Raw genomic sequence first — 26,777 nt, 5'->3', positions numbered from 1 at the left:
ATTTTTCCTGATTACCGCTTAAAATGTAACCGAGTGTTTTATTTAAACAAAATTTCAATACTAAGAACAAAGACTGAAGAACATTTGGAGACAAGGATTTCGAAATCAGCAATAAAATTGAAATTTAAAAGGTCCATAACCTCAAACTACAAGGTCAATTAGCAGACATGGGGGGAGGGGGTTGTGGAATAAATGGTGCGGGAAGTTGCCGGAGGGATTTTTATTTATAAAAATTTAGAGTACCCAATTCATTTTTTCCAATTAAGGGGCAATTTAGCGTGGCCAATCGACCTACCCTGCACATCTTTGGGTTGTGGGGGTGAAACCCACACAAACACGGGGAGAATGTGCAAACTCCACACGGACAGTGACCCAGAGCCGGGATCGAACCAGAGACCTTGGCGCCGTGAGGCAGCAATGCTAACCACTGTGGCCTGAGGGATATTAATAAATTATTTGAGTTTCTAACATGAATCCTGCAGTTTAAAGCTTCCTTGCAAGGTGCACCAGTCACCATGACTCATTGAAAACAATTTATTAACTTGACTTTGTGGAATTTCAACAGCTTCTGTTCTGCTGGTCCGATACCAGAACCAAGACACTACTGCACCCTTAATCTGCATTAAGAATATCTACTAAATGGGCCAGAGTAGTCATGATAAAGGATCACACATTGTGATCTTTATTGCAACAGTTCTCATTTTTGTTTTTAAATTTAGAGCACCCAATTGTTTTTTCCTCAATTAAGGGGCAATTTAATGTGGCCAATCCACCTATCCTGCACATCTTTGGGTTGTGGGGGTGAAACCCATGCGGACACGGGGAGAATGTGCAAACTTCACACGGACAGTGACCCAGGGCTGGGATCAAGCTGCAGGCAGCACTGCACCACCCTGTCAGTTCTCATTTTTACACTATTAAATCAACATGCTTTGAATTCCAAGTAGTGACATTCTTTATTTCAACAAAAGTAAACATAGATGCCTTACAGTATCATCTGATGTCCATTTGTACAGATTCAATCAAACTTTTGTTAGTACACAACATTTAACCTGGTTAGGCATATATTTAATGCAAACATGGGATTCGAATTCCTTTTAGAAAGCACATTTCTCTGAAGAGGTCACATATCAGCCTTCCACTGGTGACGGCTGTTGTTCAAGAATTATACAATGACATAGAAACAGGTCTTCTGATCCCTACAATTAGAAAAACTACAGAAGCAAAACAATCTGCTTTTTCATTGGTTAACTGCTGGAATGATTTCACATGCATATTAAAACGGTTTGCTTCGTAGGCCCAATATTTTAAAGAGAATGTGGTTTTAACTGAGCTTTGCCACACATTTCCTCTGAATCTCAATCTTCAAGGTAATCTGTTCAGTTATTGCTACATACCTTCACTGAGGGACTGCGCCTGATAAGAAGGGCTCTGTTGCATTCATATGAGGCAAGCAACAACATTTGAACAGAATTAACTGCTGACCGTATAAAACTACGCAGCTGTAAACTGCAGCTGCACATCTTTCTGGACCAGAAACACTGCTAGAAGCCCAACTTCAGCTAAATAAAGGTTAACTCTGCAGGAACGTGATTAATACTATTTGCTCACATGAAAGGTAAACATCAACCTGCACTGGTTGGGCTGAATGGCCTGCATCCCTGCTGTACCATTAATGCGTTTCTCTAAACTTAATTTCTAATGTGTAACGGTCGCTATGCCTTCTCCTATTAGAGAGAAATGAGGAAAACATTGGTTACATATTTTCAAATTATGCTGCCTGAATTGAGTAGCTTGATTCAGACTAGGCAACACTGCCTTGGCTGGGACAAGTGTCACATTGCAGTTTTACAATATTTGCAGCTTAGTGCTTTTTTTAGAATGATGCTCCCAGCATACAACTTCCCATTCACCCTTACTCAATGCTGTACCCCAAAACATCAGTCAAAGCAATGAGACTGAACAGTTGCAATAATCATACCCTCCCCACCCCCACAGAAATCTTACTTCAAAAATTCAATACAATGTTGTTGTTGCGTGATCAATTCTACAAAAATAGGTCTCTCCAAACTGTAAAACTTCACTCCTTTTTCAATTCTTTAGCCTCTTTTCCATCTTTTGTATCTTCTTCATCGGTGTATTCTGTGGGCTCCTCTCCCGGTTTCAGGAGTTTTCCGACATAATAATACTTCTCTGAAAAGGATTGGGAAACAAGAGAGCATGACTTTTGAAAGGTCTTTACATTAATTAACATTCCAGTCTTGGGAAATGTCCCAACAAACATCCCAAAAAAGGTGCAATATTTAAGAGCGCTAGGACACTGCAGTGTGCCCCAACGCACACAGAAGGAAGCTCATCCTCCCTCATCTCACCTTGTTTCGCTGGTAAATCGTTCCATGGCGCATATACACAACAGTGAGTGTTTGAGAGAACAACCACACCCTCTCTCAGCTCACAATAAATTTGATCTACACAGATCAAGCCAAACAATCTGTGTCAAATCTTTGATCCTAGCAAACCACACAAGCCACACCTTGGGGCTTGGATTATCAAAGCACTCCTCCCACAAACATATCTGAAGTATCAATGAGAAAACTCAAGATTGGTAATAATAAAGGTAGCAAGGAAACAAAATTGTAATTTTACTCATTTAAACCTGATGTATTTGTACCAACAGTAAATTTAGCAAAAACAAAATTCTGCAGCTGTTTTTTCTCACAACAGGGATTAAGGTGATTTGAATCATGAAGTACTAGGACAAAATGGATAGGAACAGATTGATTATGGAGCGTACAACAAGGGGTCATAGGTACAAGAGAAACAAAAAGAGATGGATGTGAGGCTTTGAAATGCACTATCAGAGTTAGCAATTTTGTTTTTCCTAACTTTACTCCTCGGAGAAGAATGTGAAGGAATGAAAGGTTTCAGTTTCACAGACCACAAAGTGAGTGTTCCTTCCAAGGTCATATCCAGCTTTATACTAACCCCTGGGGTAGTTCATTCTTATTGGTGGACGATGTTTAATGGGCTCCCACATCACACACGATGAAAAACAGCTTATCGTACCCAGCAGACAGGAGCATCCTACTGGATGTCAGAGTGGAGTTCTAGTCTTCACTCACCAGGACTGACTACTGGAACCCTGCACATTTTGACACAGAGGCAGGAATGCAAGCAGCAGTCAAGGCTCACTTTAACAGAGTTAGTGATTGAAGTTGAAGCCATATGTAAGGGTTTAGTAAATAAGTGATTGTAATCGCAATGTAAGTGTCAACAGGACCTTGAAGAGAGAGTGAGAAACCAAGTATCAGAGTTGCTACAACAACATACTTACAGGCATAGAACAACCGGAAAGGCCAATATTCATTTCAAAAAATGAATTAGGACTGGTAAAATTAGTTGATAGCTAAAACTTGTATTGCTGGGTTGAGCTGTAAAGTAGTTTTATCCAATTTACTATATGCAAGCATAAGTATTTGCCAAAAGTATTGAGAACTACACAGCTATATCTGCTTCAGTATTAAAAGTTGGACATATTTCCAGTGTGTTTTTCTTCTGAGGATGGCACAAGAAGCATTAGCTGTTAAAGATGAGTGCTCTCATTGCTTCACAATCACTTCTGTGGTAAAAGGTTCTTTATCTACTCTGCACAGACACTTCCATCCTCTAATTCAATTCTGCTAGAAGTCTCAGGAACCAAGCACAAATTAAAATTCAGACCATTCGGGGAATGTAGCAATTTCATCACTTGTGGCACTGCTTTTGGTATTTATCCAAACCAAACACAATGCTGCTACATACAAGAACATAATAAATAGGAGGCCATACAGCCACTCAAACCTTCTCCGCCATTCAATAAGATCATTACTGATCACTGACCTGAACTTCACTTTCCAGCACTATCCCTATATCCCTGGATTCCTTTGGTATCCAAAAATGTATGCCTTTTATACATTTGTCTCCTCCACAATGTCAACTATAAAATTTGCGTTTTCCTCAGTAAACAGGGCAGACTCAGGAGAATCAACTAAATGATGCTTGACAAATCTATTAGAATTCTTTGATGATGTAACTAGTAGAGTTGACCAGGGAGAACCAGTGGATGTGGTTTATTTAAACTTTCAGAAGGCTTTTGACAAGGTCTTGAAGATTACAATGTAAAGTTAAAGCACAAAGAATTACGGGTAATGACTAGAGGTGATAGCAGACAGGAGCAAAACGTTGAATAAATGGGTCTTTTTCTGATTGGCAGGCAGTAACTAATGGGGTACCGCAGGCATCTGTGCTCGGACCCCAACTGTTCAGATGCTATATTAATGATTTGGTCAAGGGAACTAAATGCATTATCTCCAAATTTGCAGATGATACAAAGTTAGGTGGGAGGGTGAGCTGTGAGGAGGATGCAGAGATGCTCCAGTGAGATTTGGACAGGCTGAGTGGATATATGCAGACACAGTATAATGTGGTAGCAAAAATTGGAAGGCAGATTATTAATTGAGAGAGATACTTAGCGAGATATTGCTGTCCTCGCGCATCAATTGAGGAAAATGAGGAAGTATAGCAGGCAGGAAAGGCGGCAAATGGTATGCTGGCCTTCATAAAGAGAGGATTTGAGTATAGGAATAGCGATGTTTTACTGCAATTGTATAGGGCATTGGGATGTTTGGGGGGGGGGGGGTTGGAGGCTGGATCAGGGTATTGAACTTGATTTGATGATCAGCCACAATCATAATGAATGGCAGAGCAGGCTCCTAGGGCCGAATGGCCTCCCTCCAGCTTCTATTTTCTATGTACATCAAATAGAATATCATAACTTAGTGACATCCAAAAGAAATTTCAGTTTTAGGTGATGAACATTCTCTCCTTCCGGGAAAGGAAGCAAATACCAACTGACAGTAAACCTTTACTGGCAGGAATTTGGGCCTATTAACTTACAGTTGAATGGTCAAAAGCTTTTAAGGATTGTAGATCAATAACTTTTTTGCAATAGGCAGCTAGCATATCTTATTAAATTATATATGAAGATATTTGTTAACAAATGAATTCTTTAATATACTGTGGAATGAGAAAACATTAAGCAGAGGATTAATGCAAACATTTTGGTGGTTATACAACAGAACAGAGCTTAATTCTGTCCATGGTTCCTCCTCTCTACTGCATTTCCCTGGATTTGAAATGAGGGATTAGAATAGCCTGGTCTAGACAACATAAATCGAGGTTCAAACTTCCGCCATCAAACCACGAGAATGCTTACGGGTGAACTGCATCTCCCACTCCTGAATGCTTTCCAGCTGCATGGTATCGAGATCAGACAAGTCGTCATATTCATCCTTCAGCGTCTCCTTATCCAGGCAGAATGTAGCAAGGCCTCTTGACGCATCCCTTCCAGCAAATATGCCATAAGGTCCCTCTAGACAAAATAAAGTAATTTATTAATGTAATCGTTTCTCCAACTGATGTTTCACCTCTCTTGCAATTCTTTACTTATAAATGATACTGGAGTTTTGGAAAATTACCTCACAAAACAAAGGCACAGCCCCATGGCAATTAATTAGTGCATAATTGTTCTGATTAGAAGCTGTAGGAGTTCTATTTCAGCTAAGTTTTTGTTCAAAAGTGGAATCAATTAAACAATATGAAATTGAGAAACGGTGACAACTGAAGGAAGACACAGTTCTTCCAGGAAGCAAAGCCACACATGTTTAAACACAAATAGGAAGAGATTTCCTTCTGAAATTCAAACTAATCTCTGACCTTGAAAAATTATACTGAGATATTAATATGGAGTAGCCAACATGCCATAGGAAATCCCAGTCTGAAATATTAACACATATGTTAAATCAGCCCCATTAACCAGGCCAACGCCAAAATACACAGCATATTTTCAAGGCCGGAGTTTTTACTTTTAACTGATAATGGTATGTATTTTAACATATTAACATACGAATTAGGAACAGTACGTCACACAGCCTGCTCCACCATTCAATAAGACCATGGCTGATCTGATTGTAACCTCAACCCAACATTCCAGCCTACCCCGAAAACCTTTCACCCCCTTGTTAATCAAGAATCTACCTAGCCTTGTCATAGAAATATTCAAAGATTTTGCTTCCACTGACTTTTGAGGAAGAGGGTTGCAGAAACTCAAGACCCTTCTGGAGAAGAAAGTCTCCTAATCTCGGTCTCAAAATGAGCGACCCCTTATTTTTAAACAGTTCTAGATTCTCAATAAGAGGAAACATTATCTCCACATCCACCCTGTCAATACCCCTAATGATCATAAACATCTTCAAAATGTTAATTGTAGTGAATTGTCCATTTTGCATCAGGCAGTTACTTACGTTGCATTATAAATTAAGTGATGTGCGTTGTTGCATATGGCAGAAAAAAGTCATTATGAAACAAAGTTTGCACTTGAATTCTGTCTTCTTTGCGCTCTTGGTCTCTTTTATATGCTTGTGTCTGTTGAATTTTTCATCCATCATTCTTCAGAAGAATATTATACCATCAGTATTATATTGTCAGATTGGCCTTCCTGAAAGTGAACCCTCGGAAAGCGACGGGACCGGTCGGGGTCCCTGGTCATGCACTCAGTTCCTGCGCGGACCAGCTGATAGATGTGTTCGCGGACATTTTCAACCGCTCCCTACTCCACTCCGAGGTCCCCACCTGCTTCAAGAAGACCACCATCATACCGGTACCAAAGAAGAACCAGGCAACGTGCCTCAAAGACTACCGTCCGGTGGCCCTGACATTAATCATAATTAAATGCTTCAAGGGTTGGTCATGAGGCACATCATCTTCATACTCCCAGGACGCCTTGATCCACTGCAATTCGCATACCGCTGCAACCGGTCCACAGCAGACGCCATCTCCCTGGCCCTACACCCTGGAGCATCTCGACAATAAGGGCTCCTACATTAGACTCCTATTTGCTGTCGACAGCTCACTATAATCCCAGCACCATAATCCCAGCCAAGCTCATGTCAAAGCTCCAAAACCAAGGACTTGGCTCCTCACTCTGCAACTGCATCCTCTACTTTCTGACTCATAGATCCCAACCAGAAAGAATAAACAACACCTCCTCCAGAGTAGTACATAATATCAGGGCCCTGCAAAGCTGCCTACTTAGACCCCTACTATACTCCTTATACACACACAACAGCGTGGCAAAAATTGGCTCCAACTCCATCTACAAGTTTGCTGACGACACCACCATAGTGGGTTGGATCTCAAACAATGACGAGTCAGAATACAGGAGGGAGATAGCGAAGGCATTGGAGTGGTGCAACGACAACAATCTATCCCTCAATGCCAGCAAATTTTTTTTGCCCCTTAATTGGACAAAAATTAATTGGGTACTCTAAATTTATATTTTTAAAAAGCAGCAGACATGCCTACTGTGAATCTGACCACCCCAGTTCCACCCACTCTTCTCTCTACCAAGGAGGATTTTTCAGCTCCTTATCAGTGGCTGCTCTAGCTAAATGTCAAAAATCAATAGGAGGGGAGTGGAAATAATGTTCTTTAAGAAAAACAAGCTTTGCTAATTTATCAATGAATAGATTTTTCATTAAATAATCAGAATAGCCTTATCTTCAACTTTCGGTCTTTGCTTCATCTCAGTTGGACAGTCTTGAGGATACAATTAAATAGTTGTTTAGTAGTACAGAACACTGAATTGCTGAGTGCTGCTAAAGCTTTTCCTCTTGCACTCACCAGAGCAGTTCGTAAGAATAGTAAAGGGAACAACAATTTACACTGTATGAGAAGAGAATGCTGGTTGGTTGGCAAGTGGACTCTGGTTGGTAGAGGTATTGTCATGGAGAATGCACCAGGGAGCAGTTAACTGCTAAGTTTTTGTTCAAATTCAAACCAGGTAGGTTGACTCTGATTGGTCAAGACATTGCCATTGATAATGAACCAGGGAATAGCAGTTCCCCCAAACTTTTGATCGCTGAAAAAAAGGCACAATGCGCGACATGTTCCTTCTGTCTAAAAAGGAGGGTCCTGTGAATACATGTGACTTCCAGCATGTGGGCGGCACGGTAGCACAGTGGTTAGCACTGTATTTCACAGCTCCAGGGTCCCAGGTTCGATTCCGGGCTTGGGTCACTGTCTGTGCAGAGTCTGCATGTTCTTGCTGTGTCTGCGTGGGTTTCCTCCCACAAGTCCCAAAAATTGTGTTGTTAGGTGAATTCTCCCTCAGTGTACCCAAACAGGCGCCAGAGTGTGACGACTAGGGGATTTTCACAGAAACTTCATTGCAGTGTTAATGTAAGCCTACTTGTGACAATAATAAAGATTTTTATTTGTAACTGAGCCATACTGCTAGTCTAATTGATACTTTAAAAAAATAATGGATATATATTTTTTTTTTTATTTAGAGTACTCAATTTCTTTTTTCCAATTAAGGGGCAATTTAGCATGGCCAATCCACCTAACCTGCACATCTTTGAAATCCACACAGATACGGGGAGAATTTGCGAACTCACACGAACAGTGACCCAGGGCCGAGACTGAACCAGTGAGGCAGCAGTGCTAACCACTGCTTCGCCCCTGATTGATAATCTTAAAATGGTTTACAGTGTAATTCTTAGCACAAACAGGACTGTCCAAACATGGAATCACATCTAACGTTGGACAGTGTGTTTTGAATTTTTCAAGCATGGTTAGGTACGATGCCAGATGTGTAGGTTTTACATCTCAACAGCACATCCCTTCAGCTGGTTGCAAAGTCAAAATACAGACTGTACTCAAACAGCCCTTGAAACTGAACTGGAGAAGCAAGTCAGAGGCTGAGAATTCCACAGTGGGTAACTCTCCTGACTGGCCTTAGCCTGCCCGCCATCTGCAAGCCACAAGTCAGGGGTGTAATGAATACACCCTACTTGCATGGATGAGCGTAGCTCTACCAAGACTCAAGAAGCGGGGCAGCACGGTGGCGCAAGTGGTTAGCATAGTTGCCTCACGGCACCGAGGTCCCAGGTTCGATCTCGGCCGTGGCTCACTGTCCATGTGGAGTTTGCACATTCTCCCTGTGTTTGCGTGGGTTTCGCCCCCACAACCCAAAGATCTGCAGGGTAGGTGGATTGGCCACGCTAAATTGCCCCATAATTAATTGGATACACTAAATTTATTTTTTAAAAGATTCAAGAAGCTTAATACCATCCAAGACAAAGCAGCCTGCTTGATTAGCACCCCAACCACTTCCTCCACCACCGTACAGTGGCAGCAGTGTGCCACCTACAGGTCACACTGTAGGAACTCACCAAGGTTCCTTCCGCAGCACCTTACAAATACATGACCTCTACCATTTAGAAAGACAGCAGGTGCATGGGAGTACCATCGCCTGGAAGTTCCCCTCTAAACCACTCACCATCCTGACTGGGAAATACATTACCATTCCTTCAACGTCGCTGGGTTAAAATGCTGGAACTCCATCCCTATCAGCACAGTGGGTGTACCTACAAGTTCAAGAAAGCCGCTCACCTCACCTTCCCATGGGCAATTAGGGATGGGCGTTAGAAATGCTGGTAATCAGTAATATCCATGCCCCTGTGAAAAAATATAGTAGTACTGTCGCTTGTTAGGTGAATTGGGCATTCTGAATTCTTTCAGTGTACCCAAACAGGTGCCGGAGTGTGGCGACTGGGAGATTTTCACAGTAACTTCATTGCAGTGTTAATGTAAGCCTACTTGTGACACTAATAAAGATTATTATTAGTGATGTTTATTCCCATATCCCAGCTCAGCAGCAGCTGTTGGTACTGAAGGATAGCTGAATTGTACGACAGCAAGGAACACTGGACAAAACAATTTAATTACGATACTCCAGTAACAAGTTTTCTTTAGGATTTCAGTTAAAACAGTGGTTTCCACAACATGGGGAAATTATCACTTTTAGTTTTTGTTTTTATAAATTTAGAGTACCCAATTCATTTTTTCCAATTAAGGGGCGATTTGACGTAGCCAATCCACCTAGCCTGCACATTTTTGGGTTGTGGGGGCGACACCCACGCAAACACGGGGTAAATGTCCAAACTCCACACGGACAGTGACCCAGAGCTGGGATCGAACCTGGGACCTCGGCACCGTGAGGCTGCAGGACTAACCCACTGCACCACCGTGCTGCCCTTATTTTTAATTTTAATTATAGTTTTAAAACTGAAAGGATTTGGACTGAATCAAGATGTTTTAGAGAAGATGTACAAATGTCTGGTAGTGAGTATTTGAACATTCAACATGACAGCCTGGTATGATAACCCGAGTGTGGAACGCAGACTGGCCAGAATTGGCAACATTGTGGGTAAAAATCATTGGTGGACAGCAGACACAGCTCTATAATTTATTTAACGCAATTAAGATGAAAGTTCAGGCCTTCTTCGGTGGTCCCTCTCACTCTTGCAATATGTTTATATGGTATAGATGTATGTTCTATATGCACTAATGCATGAATGTAGGATACATGAAATATTTACTATTAACGAGTGATTGTGTGTTAATCTAGAGGTGACATATGTCCACTTTTGCATGGACAATAAAGCTCTATTCTGTAAGTCACAGTTCGAAACCATTGAGAACAATTGAATCATACAGTGCAGAAGAGGCCCTTCGGCCCATTGAGTCTGCGCTGACACATGAAAAACACCTGACCTGCCTAACCCCATTTGCCAGCACTTGGCCCATAGTTTTGAATGTTATGACATGCCAAGTGCTCACCCAGGCACCTTTTTAAAGGATGTGAGGCAACCCGCCTTGACCACTCTCTCAGGCAGTGCATTCCAGACCGTCACAACCCTCTGGGTAAAAAGGTTTTTCCTCAAATCCCTCCTGAACCTCCTGTCCCTCACCTTGAACTTGTGCCTGCTCATGACTGACCCGTCAACTCAGGGGAACAGCCCCTGCTTCCTATCCACCCATTCTATGCCCCATAAAATCTTGTACACCTCGATCAGGTGTACAATCCTACCCTCAATCTTCTCTGCTGCAGTGAAAACAACCCAAACCTATCCAATAAATGTTCCATCCCAGGCAACATCCTGATAAATACCTCTGCACTCCCTCCAGTGCAATCACATCCTTCCTACAATGTGGTGACCAGAATTGCACAGTACTCCAGCTGTGGCCTATACAACTATAAAACTCCAACATGACCACCCTGCTTTTGTAATCTATGTCTCGGTTTTATAAATTTAGAGTACCCAATGATTTTTTCCAATTAAGGGGAAATTTAGTGTGGCCAATCCACCTAACATTCACATTTTTAGATTGTGGGGGTGAGACCCACGCAGACACAGGAAAAATGTGCAAACTCCACACAAACAGTGACATGGGAACGGGATTGAACTCGGGTCCTCAGCGCCATAAGCAGCAGTTCCACCGTGCCGCCCTATGCCTCAATTGCTAACAGCAAGTGTCCCATATATCTGTTTTTCACCACCCTAATAAACTGCCCTTCTACCTTCAGAGATCTATGGACAAACCCGCCAAGGTCCATTTGTTCCTCGGAACTTCCCAGTGTCATGCCATTCATTGAATACTTCCTTGTCAAATTACTTCTTCCAAAGTGTATCACCTCGCATTTTTCAGGGTTAAATTCCATCTGCTACTTATCTGCAAATTTGACCAACCTTTGTGTCATCTGCAAACTTACTGATCATACCCCCACATAGTCATCTATGTCATTCCATGCCAAGAACTTGCATTTAATAATCTTTTAGATGTAGCCGTATAAATGAGTGACCAAATTCCCAGCAAATTTGTATTGAAGTATCCAAAGTACCTAGAAACAGATTTTTCCCATACAAATAATATATGTTTGCAACAGTATTGTTGATTGCACACACAACATTGAACAGGTCTCCCCACATAAAGTATTATCCCACCTCCAGGTGTCACAGAAAGGAAGGCTGGACAAACATAAAGGGAGTTTTAGCTTTAAAAGTTCTCTCATATCCTCCACCATTATCTGGTGAATTATCCAATAGACAGCATTAAAGCAATACTGATTGAGGCAGGAAACTGATCGCATACTCCTCTCCAAGTGGATTGAGAGACAAAGGGGTAGAACGTAAAGAAATTTCTAACACAATCTCAGACTATGAGAGGTATACCGCCGGAAGGGAACTTAACTGTCACTGAATTTAAGCAGGGTTAATCAGAAAGGTTAATAGGAGACGCAGCCAGTTACAAAAATGGAACCATTAAAGAAAGTCCATCAGGATGAGGAGGGGACAAAAATGGAACCGTTAAAGAAAGTCCATCAGGATGAGGAGGGGACAACGGATGTCTCTTACAGGATGGCCTGTGTTTGCTTTGCAGTTCAAGACAATGACACAATGCAGTCAAACTAAATATAGGGAGAATTTGCCAGATTGGATGCATCAAGAGCAGCTATATTAGATCATAGTTTTAGATCTAATCAACCTATTCTTCTAAATGCTAACATATGTTGTGTTTACTAAGCTGGATGACTTTGTAAAAATTTCATGGAATATGGGCATCGCTGGTTGGGCCAGCATCTGTTGCCCGTCCCTCATTACCCTTGAACTGTGCGTCTTACTCAGCTATTCAGGAGGGCATTTAAATGTCAACCACATTGCTGTGATCTGGAGTCACATGTAGGCCAGACGATGTTCGGGCGGCAGATTTCCTTCCCTAAAGGACATTAGAGATCTTTATTGATTTCTCTAGCTCAGTGATTTTCCAAATGGGGATTGCGACCTGCAGATGGGTCATGGGATGGTGTAGAATGGGTCATCAAAAATGATCCCCAAAGATCGCCTGACCATTTTTTCCGTTTTGTGTCTCGGTAAAATCTCACTGCAGTGCTGTGAGGCCTCTCCAGGCCAGTGTAGTTGGGGCAGATTGCAGTCAGTGACCTGTAAAATTCTCTTTGGGAGGCACTTGCTGCTACTGCGTTCAGCGTCGGGATCTGTAATATTTCTCTTTTTTTAATATAAATTTAGAGCATCCAATTATTTTTTTTCCAATTAAGGGGCAATTTAGTGTGGCCAAGCCACTTGCCCTGCACATTTTTGGGTTGTGGGGGCAAGACCCACGCAAACACGGAGAGAATATGCAAATTCCACCTGGGCAGTGACCCAGAGCGGGGATCTCGGCGCCGTGAGGCAGCAGGGCTAACCCACTGCGCCACTGTGCTGGCTGGGATCTGTAATATAGTGTTACCACAAAACCCTGTGCATCCTACATCATTCTCTCAGTTAACCTGACATACATCCACCTCCACCCCTACAAGAACCTATGTCCACACCTTCCACTTCCGAATTCTCTCGCCAAACTGGGGTTCTTGTCCTTCTAGAACACTTTTTTCAATCATCTCTCCCGCCGCGATCCCCCCCTCTTCACAGGTACTCGTTGCCGTGTGGCTACATGGACTCCCATCAGCTGAAACGGTTCCCGAACCACAAGGACTTTTGCTTCTTGCTTTATTGTGACTTCAATTGTTTGCCAAGAATGGTATTGGCTGGCAACTAAACTACATATGTATAGAGAAGCCGGTAAAATGTTGCAGATGTATGGAATGGAATACATCAGCACGTTTGCCTATTGGTCAGCTGTGTTGTGCCCAGCATTGTTTTTTTTAAAGCATATTTTCAGTCTGTTACATATTTACCTGGGAAACGTTACTGACAGGCATCCAGTGACATTCTGTCTGACTGTTTTTAGTTCAGCTGTTAGGGTTCCTGTTTCTGAAGTGTGAGTTATAATTTAATTTCCTAGCCAACGTCATGTTAGATTTTGAACGAGTAATCATGATGTTGTTAATACTGTGTAACATTAAGCAAGTTAATCTTTCCAGCGCTTGCACGCAATTATCCAAATGCTAACGATGGGTGCGGAGATGTAAAATAATCAAATTATCCTGAGTTACACCCTTTAGCAAGGCGTCAGGATAGAACTGTCCTTTAAGGTGAAACAGCAGCGCAATTTACAATTTAATAATACAGAAGTGCCAACAATGAGTGTGACATTTTAAAAAGTAACTATGGAGAATCTATTGCGAATGTGGCGTGGGTCGCGAGAGTTGGCCATTTTGTAAAAGGGATCGCTGGAAAAAGTTTGAAAAACATTGCTCTCGCTGACAGTAAGTTTTATAATTGCAACTGTGCACCACATTTCCACACCTGAAGTCATATTGAAGTAGATTTAGGCATACCAACATACTAGGTTAAATAAAAGTCCCAGGTTGTTCAATTTATTTCAGTTGTAGGTGGATCAAAATACGTCATCACCATATGTATGCAAGAAAAAAAAGCACATAACTGAAGCACCTTGAAATTAAGTGGAAAGCAGCCATGCGCCAACTCCATATTGCAACCAACTTAATTTGTTTTGAATATTGTGTATAGATCAGAACACTGACTCTTACCAACTTTTACAGACGCACCATAGAAAGCATCCGATCTGGCTGTATCAAAGCCTGGTATGGCAATTGCTTGGCCCAAGACCGCAAGAAACTTCAGAGATTCGTGAACACAGCCCAGTCCATCACACAATGCTACCTCCCATCCACTGACTCCATCTACACCTCCCGCTGCCTTGGCAAAGCGGGCAGCACTCCCACCCGGCTTACGCACTCTTCCAACTTCTTCCATTGGGCAGGATATACAAAAGTCTGAGAACACGTACAAAAAGATTCAAAAATCGCCTCTTTCCCGCTGTTACCAGATTCCTAAAGGCCCCTCTTATGGACTGATTAATACTACACTCCTGTATGCTTCACCCAATGCCGGTGTCTATGTATTTACATTGTGTACCTTATGTTGCCCTATTATGTATTTTATTTTAATGTACTAAATGATCTATTTGAGCTGCTCGCAGGAAAATACTTTTCACTGTACCTCAGGACTCGTGACAATAAACAAATCCAAATCCAAAACCCATTTTTAGCCATTGGCTGCCGTCCTTAAACAATTCAACAGATCCTCGGACTAGAACCCAGAACTAGCCAGAGTAAACCTGTTAGACGAGGGAAACAAAACTACCAGCTTTGTCTGATCACAGAGAACTGTTCCTCAAAGAGGTATGGCCAGAGAAAATCTCCTGAACCATACCAAAAATACTTTCGAGCACTGCCATGTGTATTTTTGGTGATGGGCCCATTCATAGAATCTTGGTCATCAGGAATTGCCAGCCTGTTAGCTCAGTGATGGATTTCTGTACACAACAGCAGCTGACGATCAAAGATCAGCTGAAATTGTGCAACGCCCGTATCCAAGGCTTATTGGTTTAGATGAAAATCTGAAGCAGTCAAAGTCTTGTTAGAAAGGATGTTTCAAGGTCATATACCAGTCACCACCTCTCATATCTACCATTAATGTGGTTATCCAAATGTAGTAACGGTCCCCATCACCTTCATTTCCACATATTCTTGAATAACCAAAGTCTGCTCTTAAAAACAGGCAATGCTTTGGAATAAAGCTAGGGTCAAAACGTCAGAATTACAGAAACAGGTTCAAGAGTTAGAGGTGGGAACCAAATCACCGTTTAAATGTCAGTGTTTACACTAACATTCACAAAGATTAGCTGTAATCACTGATTATTTGGGAAAGTCTGCAGTGAGTAATCACTAACACAACCAGTATTTCATAAGCTGTTCACAAACAGGACTAGTTTTAAAAATTATTTCCAAATTTAGCTCTGTCACAAAGCAGAGGATGTGGGGATGGGGGGGGGGGGGGCAGGGCAGTGTTCCAGTGCCCACCATGAGGGATCTGCTGAATGGAGAGAGTACTAATTTAAACTAAACTAAATTGCAAACAGTGGAAGTGTTCCAACACAGAGAACATGATCGCAAGCAAGGGTCCACACCCATTACTCCAAACAATCATTTCTAACACTTGCTGAGTAAAAGTAATTTTGGAAGAACCGGTGACGAAAAGGTCACAAGAACTCAAAGTGTTCCTTTTTCACCATTTTATCACAATGACACACTTTCCACCATAGTCCTCAATCACATCACTCTTTCCCTACATACTGCTAAGAAACCCACCCAAATACTTTAAAACCCATTTACGGGTTTTGTTTTTTGTGGGGCAGCGGGCTTCCTGGTAATTTATTCCACATGTCTAATCACCCAACTTTCTTAACCTTTCCCAAATTTCAACAGGCCTCACCTCTTCTTTAGCATAACCAGCTCGGGCAATGCCTTTCATCCAGGAATGTTTCACAGCAAACAACATCTCATGAGATGCTGAGTCAAGCTGCAATGCTAGATCTCCCAGTCCTCTGGCAGTGTTGCACTGTGACCAGCAATGCAGCACTGCCGAGAACAGGCGAGGTGCAGACAGGAGGAAAAAAATCCAATTATTAGAGACCAAACAAAGAACTGGCTTGATTGCATGCAGGATGACAGCACGTGCAATCACTAGGGTGTAGTGTGCTAGCTGTGGTAACATCTTTGTTACACAACATTTCTGCCATCACATCAATGCTCAAGAAAGAGGCAAACAGTCTTTGCAACAGTTAGAGTAGAAGATAGATATTGTAAATTGTATTACTTTTCTGACTTTGTACAGTAACATTTATTTTGGTTTGTTAAAAACTGTAAAATCTTGTTGCTTTATTCTCTTCGTAAGTACCTAGGATCTCAAACTAAGTCTTAAAATGTGACTGGTTCCTCAGAGTGTACCAAAATCTGGGGGTCTGGTCTAGGATCATAAAAAGTGCCTCTGATGGGGAGATGAGAAAATAGCAGGCAGAACAAAGGAAATCGACAGGCAGAAAATCATCAGAACGTTCAATGAGGCTTCTCCAAACAGAATGGTCTCAGGATCAAGACTAAACCCTTCTTACTTTCACTCCCCACTCTGCCATGCAATCTGAAGAGTGTGGGAAGAGTTTCAAAGATTGTGCAATATTTCTAAAGTTTGCAAATGACCGCACGAATGCTGAAAATATCTTGCAAACCGATACTAGCCCCTTCAAAAATCTATTTATTTTAAAAGAAAGACTTGAATTTTTATACAACAGCTTCCACAGCGTCGGAACGTCACAAAAGTGTTTTACAATCAATTAAGTGCTTTTGAAGTGACTTTTGTAACACAGCGGCCAATTTGCACACAACAAACTCCCATAAACAACAATACGAAAATTACCAGATCATCTGTTTTTACTTTCACCTGAAAGCACAGATGTGGTCTCTACACTCTCCCCTCACATGCAACATAAGCTAATAGTCAGGATAGAAAATATTAATCACATCCAAAATAGATCATAAGAGGGCAGGATGAAATGCAGAGCAGAAGCCTAGAGGGAGAAGTGAAGCAGGACCAGAGGGCAGTGTGGCAGAGGCTGGGGAGTGGCCAGGGCAACAAAAGTTAGGGAGCGGTCAGGGAGAGGGGTGCCAGAAGGGAGAGTGGTCACAGTGCTAGTGTTGAAAGAGGGAGCCGTGGCACCATAAAGTTGGAGGGGCTGTCAGGGCGCCGTATGGTGGGATGCGCTATGGTGGGGGGATCAGGGCATCATCGGGTGTGGTGGCGCAGCGTCAGGGCACCAGAGTGTGGGGTGGGGTAGGCTTAGGGCACCAGAGGGTGGGGGAGGTCAGCGTCCGGGTGCCAGAGAGTGGGGCAGGGCAGCATCAGGGTGCCAGAGGGTGGGGTGGGGCAGCATCAGGCTGCCAGAGGGTGGGGGAGGCCCAAGGCACCATGGGGGAGGAGGGGGGGGGGGTCGAGGCTCTAGAGGGTGGTTGATGGGGCACCAGATGGTGGGGTGGGGGTGTGATAGGGTGCCAGATGGTGGGGTGGAGGGTGGTGGGCGCCATACAGTGGGGTAGGGGGGTGATGGGACACCAGATAGTGGGGTGGGGGGGGATGTGATTGGGTGCCAGATGGTGGGGTGGGGGGGGATGTGATGGGTGCCAGATGGTGGGGTGGGGGAGGGTGATGGGGCATCAGATGGTGGGGTGGGGGGGGTGTGATAGGGCGGCAGATGGTGGGGTGGGGGGTGTGATGGGGCACCAGATGGTGGGTGACCAGATGGTGGGGGGTGTGATAGGGCGACAGATGGTGGGGTGGTGGGGGGGGATGTGATTGGGTGCCAGATGGTGGGGTGGTGGGGCACCAGAGAGTGCGAGAGGAGTAGTGTTGGGGTGTCAGAAGGTAGGGTGGGGGGGTTGGTCAGCACGCCAGAGAGTGGGGGGTCAGCATGTCGGGGAGCGTGGGGGGTCAGCATGTCGTGGAGGGTGGGGGTCAGCATGTCGTGGAGGGTGGGGGTCAGCATGTCGTGGAGGGTGGGGGTCAGCATGTCGGGGGGGGGGTCAGCATGTCGGGGGGGGTCCACCCACCTGAGGGTGGGGGTGGGGTCAGCATGTCGGGGGGGTGTGTGTCAGCATGTCGGGGGGGGGGGGGTCAGCTGGCCAGAGGGTGGGGGGGTCAGCCCGCCAGAGGGGGGGGGGGGGGGGCAGCCCACCAGAGGGTGGGGGGGGGGTCAGCCCGCCAGAGGGTGGGGGGGGGTCAGCCCGCCAGAGGGTGGGGGGGGGGGGGGTCAGCCCGCCAGAGGGTGGGGTGGTGGGTCAGCCCTCCAGAGGGTGGGGTGGTGGGTCAGCCCGCCAGAGGGTGGGGTGGGGGGTCAGCCAGCCAGAGGGTGGGGTGGGGGGTCAGCCAGCCAGAGGGTGGGGTGGGGGGTCAGCCAGCCAGAGGGTGGGGTGGGGGTGGGTCAGCCCGCCAGAGGGTGGGGTGGTGGGTCAGCCCGCCAGAGGGTGGGGTGGTGGGTCAGCCCGCCAGAGGGTGGGGTGGTGGGTCAGCCAGCCAGAGGGTGGGGTGGGGGTGGGTCAGCCCGCCAGAGGGTGGGGTGGGGGGTCAGCCCGCCAGAGGGTGGGGTGGGGGGTCAGCCCGCCAGAGGGTGGGGTGGGGGGTCAGCCCGCCAGAGGGTGGGGTGGGGGGTCAGCCCGCAAGAGGGTGGGGTGGGGGGTCAGCCCGCCAGAGGGTGGGGTGGGGGGGTCAGCCCGCCAGAGGGTAGGGTGGGGGGTCAGCCCGCCAGAGGGTGGGGTGGGGGGGCAGCCCGCCAGAGGGTGGGGTGGGGGGTCAGCCCGCCAGAGGGTGGGGTGGGGGGTCAGCCCGCCAGAGGGTGGGGTGGGGGGTCAGCCCGCCAGAGGGTGGGGTGGGGGGTCAGCCCGCCAGAGGGTGGGGTGGGGGGTCAGCCGCCAGAGGGTGGGGTGGGGGGTCAGCCCGCCAGAGGGTGGGGTGGGGGGTCAGCCCGCCAGAGGGTGGGGTGGGGGGTCAGCCCGCCAGAGGGTGGGGTGGGGGGTCAGCCCGCCAGAGGGTGGGGTGGGGGGTCAGCCCGCCAGAGGGTAGGGTGGGGGGTCAGCCCGCCAGATGGGGGGGGTCAGCCCGCCAGAGGGTAGGGTGGGGGGTCAGCCCGCCAGAGGGTAGGGTGGGGGGGGGTCAGCCCGCCAGAGGGTAGGGTGGGGGGTCAGCCCGCCAGATGGTAGGGGGGGGGTCAGCCCGCCAAGGGGGGGGGGGGGGGGTCAGCCCGCCAAGGGAGGGGGTGGTTCAGCCCGCCGGGGGGGGGGGGGTTCAGCCCGCCGGGGGGGGGGGGGTTCAGCCCGCCGGGGGGGGGGGGGTCTGCCCGCCGGGGGGGGGGGGTCCAGCCCGTCAGGGGGGGGGGGTCAGCCCGCCAAGGGTGGGGGGTGGTCAGCCCACCAGAGGGTGGGGTGGGGTGGTCAGCCCACCAGAGGGTGGGGTGGGGTGGTCAGCCCGCCAAGGGGGGGGTGGGTTGGTCAGCCCGCCAAGGGGGGGGTGGGTTGGTCAGCCCGCCAAGGGGGGGGGGGGTTGGTCAGCCCGCCAAGGGGGGGGTGGGTTGGTCAGCCCGCCAAGGGGGGGGTGGGTTGGTCAGCCCGCCAAGGGGGGGGTGGGTTGGTCAGCCCGCCAAGGGGGGGGTGGGTTGGTCAGCCCGCCAGAGAGGGGGGTCAGCCCGCCAGAGAGGGGGGGTCAGCCCGCCAGAGAGGGGGGGTCAGCCCGCCAGAGAGGGGGGGTCAGCCCGCCAGAGAGGGGGGGTCAGCCCGCCAGAGAGGGGGGGTCAGCCCGCCAGAGAGGGGGGGTCAGCCCGCCAGAGAGGGGGGGTCAGCCCGCCAGAGAGGGGGGGTCAGCCCGCCAGAGAGGGGTGGTCAGCCCGCCAGAGGGGGGGGGGGGGGGTCAGCGGGGGGGGGGGGGTCAGCCTGCCAGAGGGGGGGGGGGGGGGGTCAGCCCGCCAGAGGGGGGGGGGGGGTCAGCCCGCCAGAGGGGGGGGGGGGGGGTCAGCCCGCCAGGGGGGGGGGGGGGGTCAGCCGCCAGAGGGGGGGGGGTCAGCCCGCCAGAGGGGGGGGGGGGGGGTCAGCCGCCAGAGGGGGGGGGTCAGCCGCCAGAGGGGGGGGGGTCAGCCCGCCAGAGGGGGGGGGTCAGCCCGCCAGAGGGGGGGGGGTCAGCCCGCCAGAGGGGGGGGGGTCAGCCCGCCAGAGGGGGGGGGGTCAGCCCGCCAGAGGGGGGGGGGGTCAGCCCGCCAGAGGGGGGGGGGGGGGGGTCAGCCCGCCAGAGGGGGGGGGGGTCAGCCCGCCAGAGGGGGGGGGGGGGTCAGTCCGACAGAGGGGGGGGGGGTCAGCCCGCCAGAGGGGGGGGGGGTCAGCCCGCCAGAGGGGGGGGGGTCAGCCCGCCAGAGGGGGGGGGGGGGGGTCAGCCCGCCAGAGGGGGGGGGGGGGGTCAGCCCGCCAGAGGGGGGGGGGGGGGTCAGCCCGCCAGAGGGGGGGGGGGTCAGCCCGCCAGAGGGGGGGGGGGTCAGCCCGCCAGAGGGGGGGGGGGGTCAGCCCGCCAGAGGGGGGGGGGGTCAGCCCGCCAGAGAGGGGTGGTCAGCCCGCCAGAGAGGGGGGGTCAGCCCGCCGGAGGGTGGGGGTCAGCCCGCCGGAGGGTGGGGGTCAGCCCGCCGGAGGGTGGGGGTCAGCCCGCCGGAGGGTGGGGGTCAGCCCGCCGGAGGGTGGGGGTCAGCCCGCCGGAGGGTGGGGGTCAGCCCGCCAGAGGGGGGGGGGGGGGGTGGTCAGCCCGCCAGAGGGGGGGGGGGGGGGGGGGGGTGGCATCAGGGCGCCAGCGGGGGCGGGGGGGGGGGGGGGGGGGCTGGGTGTCCGTACCAGGTCCGTAGAATTTATTTCCTTTGGTGACATCGAAGATTTTGTGATTGACGGCAATGAGGATCCGCGGGTTCTTGTCGCCATCGTATTCCCGCATCTCAGCCGGGGTGAAGTCCCTCCGGATCCGGGGCAGCTCCTCTTGGCGATCTGCCGGCTCCCCCTCAGGCGGCCGGTCACCGCGCACGATCTTATAGAGGAGGAAGAGGCAGAGGAAGAGAAGGCTGACGTTGAGAGGACTGGTGAAGATCTCTTGCAAAACCCCGGGACCGACCGAGCTCTGCACCGCTTCGTCCGCCATCTTAGAGCCGTTCGTCTGAAGCGGAGACTGACAACCACGCCCCCTAGCCTGGAGGACCAGTTATTGCGCCCCTTCGCCTGGAGGACCAGTTTCTCCGTCCCCTATGCTGGAGGTCCAGCTACCGCGCCCCCTAGCCTGGAGGACCAGTTATTGCGCCCCCTCGCCTGGAGGACCATTTACCGCGCGCCCCTAGTCTGGAGGAACAGTTAGTGCCTCTGCTGGAGGACCAGTTATCGCGCGACCTAGCCTGGAGGACCAGTTATCGCGCGACCTAGCCTGGAGGACCAGTTATTGCGGTCCTAACGTGGAGGAACAGTTACCGCATCCCCCTAGCTTGGAGGACCTGTTATCGCGCCCCCTAGCCTGGAGGACCAGTTATTGCGCCCCCTTTCCTGGAGGACGAGGAATGGCGCATTCTGAAGGATCAGTAACCGCGCCCATCATGTTACCAATGACCTGATGCCAGAGAGAATGTTTTATCCGCTCAGCATGCCTGGGCACTAAGGCAATCATCATCTGGTGTGATGCTTTGAAGCCTCAAGGACCCTTGCTGCATCAGTGTGTAATTGGATTGTCAAAGTCTAACATCTAACTCAGTGAAATACTGTGGGCTGCAGTTAGAGCGAAGCAGAGCAAATCCTCCCTACAAACCTCAAGCTGATCCCAGCCTCTTTGTACACAATAGCTGGATATTCACATCTGCTGCTAGTTTGTGTTAATTCAAATGGAAGTATTGAATAAATAACGTGACAAATAATGTCATTTATCAACGTTATCCACTATATTTGCTTTGACAGTAAAGAAAAACCCCCTATTTTCTTCCCAGTGATTTTCCAGGTACAGAAATGTATTAGGAATGATCCGAATCATCACAGCATCCCTACAGTGCCGAAGGAGGCCATTTGGCCCATCGAGACTATGCTGACCCTCTGAAAGAGCACCCTACCTAGGCCCTATCCCCATACCCCACCCTATCCCCTTAACTCCATCTAACCTTTGGACACTAAATGACAATTTAGCATGGCTAATCCGCCTAACCTGCACATCTTTGGACTGTGAGAGAAAACCGGAGCACCCGGAGGAAAGCCACGCAGATTCTGGGAGAATGTGCAAACTCCGCACAGTCATCCGAGGTTGGAATTCAACCCGGGTTTCTGGAGCTGAAAACAGCAGGACTAACCACTGAGCCACCGGGCCATCATAGCAAAGATACCAGCCAAAATATTTTTCTTCAATACAGACCTTTATTAGTAGAAATGTATGAAGCTACTTAGGAGAACATTTGCTCTTCTTTTGGACTCGAGATCTGAAGATAGGTCAGCCGAATTGATGCCTGTTGACTGACTGTCGCATGGAAGTGTTATGGGACAGGCGTTTTTCAGAACCCCAAAATGTATCATGGAGTTCAACCAACCTCCCCCTTTAATGTATTGTTGCTTTTGAAGCACACGGCTCGTTCTCCAGGTGTGGTATTACAATTAAGGACACGTGGTTTTTAAACACAAAACAATGTTTATTTCATGAATTCAACTTAACCTTTTAAATAAACATTGGATCACTTAACACCCCTTACTTCATAGATAACCCCGAAAATAATACAACACTAAATAATCCCTCAAAATGTTCCTTCAAACCTCCAAAAGACTTAACACACCTTTAAACAGACACACATCAGGTTAAAGACATTACTATTATGAGTTTAAATCACCCAAATGATTCAGAGATAGTATTTCATGGCAGAGATCACAGCAGATCCAGCTCACTGCAAACGCAGACACATCCAAGCTCTTTTCCTCAAAACTGAAAACAAAAGCAGAAGTGAGCTTAGCTCAGCTCCCCCCACCCTCTGACATCACTTCAGTAATATGAGCTGCTTCATTTCTTAGAGGTACATTGCTTAAACAACCATTTCTTAAAGGTACTATCACATGACAGAAGCCCAACAACAATTACCTTCTCTCTTGCCTCTTCAATAAAATGGGAAGAAATTGGAGAAAGTTTATTAGATTATTCTATTTATACTATAGCTAAGTTCCACACACCTGAGTGCGGCCTCAACAGGGACATTGGATTCACGTTACATTACATTCACCCCCCGCCATCTGGCCTGGGCTTGCAAAATTTTACCAACTGTCCTGGCTTGAGTCATTCACAATCCATGCAGACGCTGCGACACAGATGAACGGACATCGCGCAACAATCACCAGGCAGGAATGTTCCCTTCCAGTCAGGGAACACTTCAGCAGTCAAGGGCATTCAGCCTCTGATCTCCGGGTGATTGTTCTCCAAGGCTCAACCTGCTCAACCTAGACCTGTAAAGACTTAATTATCTGCAACGACTCGCATTCAAAGTATCGTCTTGCATTTTTGACTTTGTCTATATATATGTTTCTGGAACCTACCTTTTCATTCACCTGAGGAAGGAGCAGTGCTCTGAAAGCTAGTGATTCGAAACATACCTGTTGGACTTTAACCTGGTGTTGTAAGACCTCTTACTTTATTAATAGCGGCATAGAGTACAGGAGAAAAGGAGGCTATGCTGAATTTATACAAGACACAAGTTAGACTCAGCTGGAATATTGTGCACAGTTCTGGGCGCCACACTTTCTGAAGGATGTAAACACATTGGAGAGAGTGCTGAAGAGCTTTACAAGAATGGTTCCAGGGATGAGAAACTTCAGTTATGAGGATGGATGGGAGAGGTTGGCACTGTTCTCCTGGGAGAGAAGAAGGCTGAGAGGAGATTTGGTAGTGATGTTCAAAATCATGAAGAAGTCTTACAACACCAGGTTAAATCACTAGCTTTCAGAGCACTGCTCCTTCATCAGGTGAGTGAAGCGGTGGGTTCCACAAACCCATATATAGACAAAGTCAATGATGCAAGATGATACTTTGAATGCAAGCCTTTGCAGGTAATTAAGTCTTTACAGGTCCAGGTGATGCGACTGGAGAGAGGGATAATCACAGGATAAAGAGGTGTGAATTGTCTCAAACCAGGACAGGGTAGGAATTCGCAAGCCCAGGCCAGACGGTGTGGGGTGAATGTAATGCTGACATGAAACCAAGGTCCCGGTCGAGGCGGTACTCATGCGTGCGGAACTTGGCTATCAGTTTCTGCTCTGCAATTCTGCGTTGATGCTCGTCCTGAAGGCCGCCTTGGAGAACAATTACCCGGAGATCAGAGGCTGAATGCCCTTGACTGCTGAAGTGTTCCCTGACTGGAAGGGAACATTCCTGCCTGGTGATTGTTGCGCGATGTCCGTTCATCTGTGTCGCAGCGTCTGCATGGTCTCGCCAATGTACCACACCTCAGGATATCCTCTCCTGCAGCGTATGAGGTAGACTGTAAAAATATAATCAAAATTTACTTCCAGATTTTAAGGCAGATATTACAGAAACACCAGTTGTGCAGAATCACCAGACCCCTGAACCTCAAACTGGAAATGGTAGTTTTGACATAACCCTATCAAAATCTGAACTATTCAATGAGAACAGAAGACTGTTCTCAGCTCTACAGCAGACACCACAACCTGGAAACCAAGATAGAGTCCATATTCTAAACTTGCGCTCAGGACGCAGAAAACCTGCTGCGGGACACCGCCAAGCAGACGAGACAACGGTACCACCTATATGTCCACCAAGAATAGGAAGCTTGAGAAACTCGGAGTCACCACCAGCAGCAACCAAGCCTCCCCCAGTACCACAATAGAAAAAAATACAGGGAAATCCATTGTCAACTTGTCGGACTACATCCTTCAACCAGACGACATCGAAATGCTCAGCAGAGGGCTTAATTTCTGCACCACCACCAAAAAGGAGTCCATCAGTCTTGCGACAAACACGGAAGAATTCATCAGGCGAATGAGGATCCGGGAGTTCTTCCACAGACCCCAAGAGGCTGACAGTGAACCCAATGAGTCAACCAATGAACAGGAACAGCAGACCAAGAGATCTGCGATGCAGCAACCAAAGAGGAAAGAGTCGAATTGGACCCCACCCCACTGGACGGCTGCTGCCTTGGACTCGACATATATGCTCAAACCGGCAGGAGTCACTCGCATTCACAAGACAGACCCGAACGTCACCCAAGCACAACACAATGCCATCCGTGCTCTAAAGACCAACCGCAACATTGTCGTCAAACCAGCAGACAAAGGAGGGGCCACCGTCATACTGAACAGAACGGACTACTGCAAAGAAGTGTACCAACAACTCAACAACCAGGAACATTACAGACAGTTACCTGCAGATCCGACCAAAGAACACAACAGCCAACTCAACAGACTAATCAAGACCTTGGATCCAGACCGTCAGAGCACCGTACGTGCTCTCATCCCACGTACTCCCCGCGTTGGAGACCTCTACTGCCTCCCGAAAATACACAAGGTCAACACATCAGGCCGTCCTATCGTATCAGGCAATGGGACCCTGTGTGAGAACCTCTCTGGCTACATCAAGGGCATCTTGAAACTCACCGTACAAGGAACGCCCAGCTTCTGTCGCGATAAGACGGACTTCTTACAGAAACGCAGCACACATGGACCAGTTGAACCGGGAACATTTCTCATCACAATGGACAACTCGGCATTTGACATCAGCATCCCCCATGGCGACGACATTTTTGCAACAGCCTCAGTACTAAACACCGACAACTGCCAATCTCCAGACGCAATTCTATAACTCATCCGCTTCATCCTGGATCACAACGTCTTCACCTTCATCCAGACACACGGAACAGGGGATCAAATTCGCACGTCAATACGCCAAGATCTTCATGAACAAGTTCAAACAAGGCCTCTTGGGCAGCACGGTAGCAAAAGCGGATAGCACTGTGGCTTCACAGCGCCAGGGTCCCAGGTTCGATTTCCGGCTGGGTCACTGTCTGTGCAGAGTCTGCACCTTCTGCCCGTGTCTGCGTGGGTTTCCTCCGGGTGCTCCGTTTCCTCCCACAGTCCAAAGACATGCAGGTTTGGCGGATTGGCCATGATAAATTGCCCTTAGTGTCCAAAAAGGTTCGGAGGGGTTATTGGGTTATAGGGATAGAGGTGGAAGTGAGGGCTTAAGTAGGTCAGTGCAGACTTGAAGGGCCGAATGGCCTCCTTCTGCACTGTATGTTCTATGTTCTTCACCACACGACGTTATACACAAGATACATCTATGACATTTTAATTTTTTTTCCCTTTGGACACACGGCGAAGAATCACTGGGTTTCCTCCGGGGGCTCCGGTTTCCTCCCACTGTCCAAAGATGTGTTGGTTAGGTGAATTGGCCATGCTAAATTGCCCCTTAATGTCTAAAGCATTAGGTGGGGTTACTGGGTTACGGGCTAGGGTGGTGGTGTAGGCTTAAATCGGTGGC

At 48.0% G+C, this 26,777-nt stretch overlaps 1 protein-coding gene across 1 annotated transcript; it reads right to left on the bottom strand.

Moving 5' to 3' along the window:
- Positions 1-931: 931 nt before the first annotated feature.
- pgrmc1 (progesterone receptor membrane component 1) lies at positions 932-21,452 on the bottom strand. The gene is made up of 3 exons (XM_038775247.1): positions 21,122-21,452; positions 5,255-5,410; positions 932-2,193 (listed from the first exon to the last, which is right to left on the bottom strand). The coding sequence occupies exons 1-3, from the start codon at positions 21,417-21,419 to the stop codon at positions 2,081-2,083; spliced, it is 567 nt and encodes a 188-aa protein (XP_038631175.1). The 5' UTR covers positions 21,420-21,452; the 3' UTR covers positions 932-2,080.
- Between the last annotated feature and the right edge of the window lie 5,325 nt (positions 21,453-26,777).

This window comes from Scyliorhinus canicula, chromosome 17 (genome assembly GCF_902713615.1).
Source record: "Scyliorhinus canicula chromosome 17, sScyCan1.1, whole genome shotgun sequence".
NCBI lineage: Eukaryota > Metazoa > Chordata > Chondrichthyes > Carcharhiniformes > Scyliorhinidae > Scyliorhinus > Scyliorhinus canicula.
Note: the sequence above shows the minus strand (reverse complement) of the source record. Positions and strands in the feature narration are given on the sequence as shown.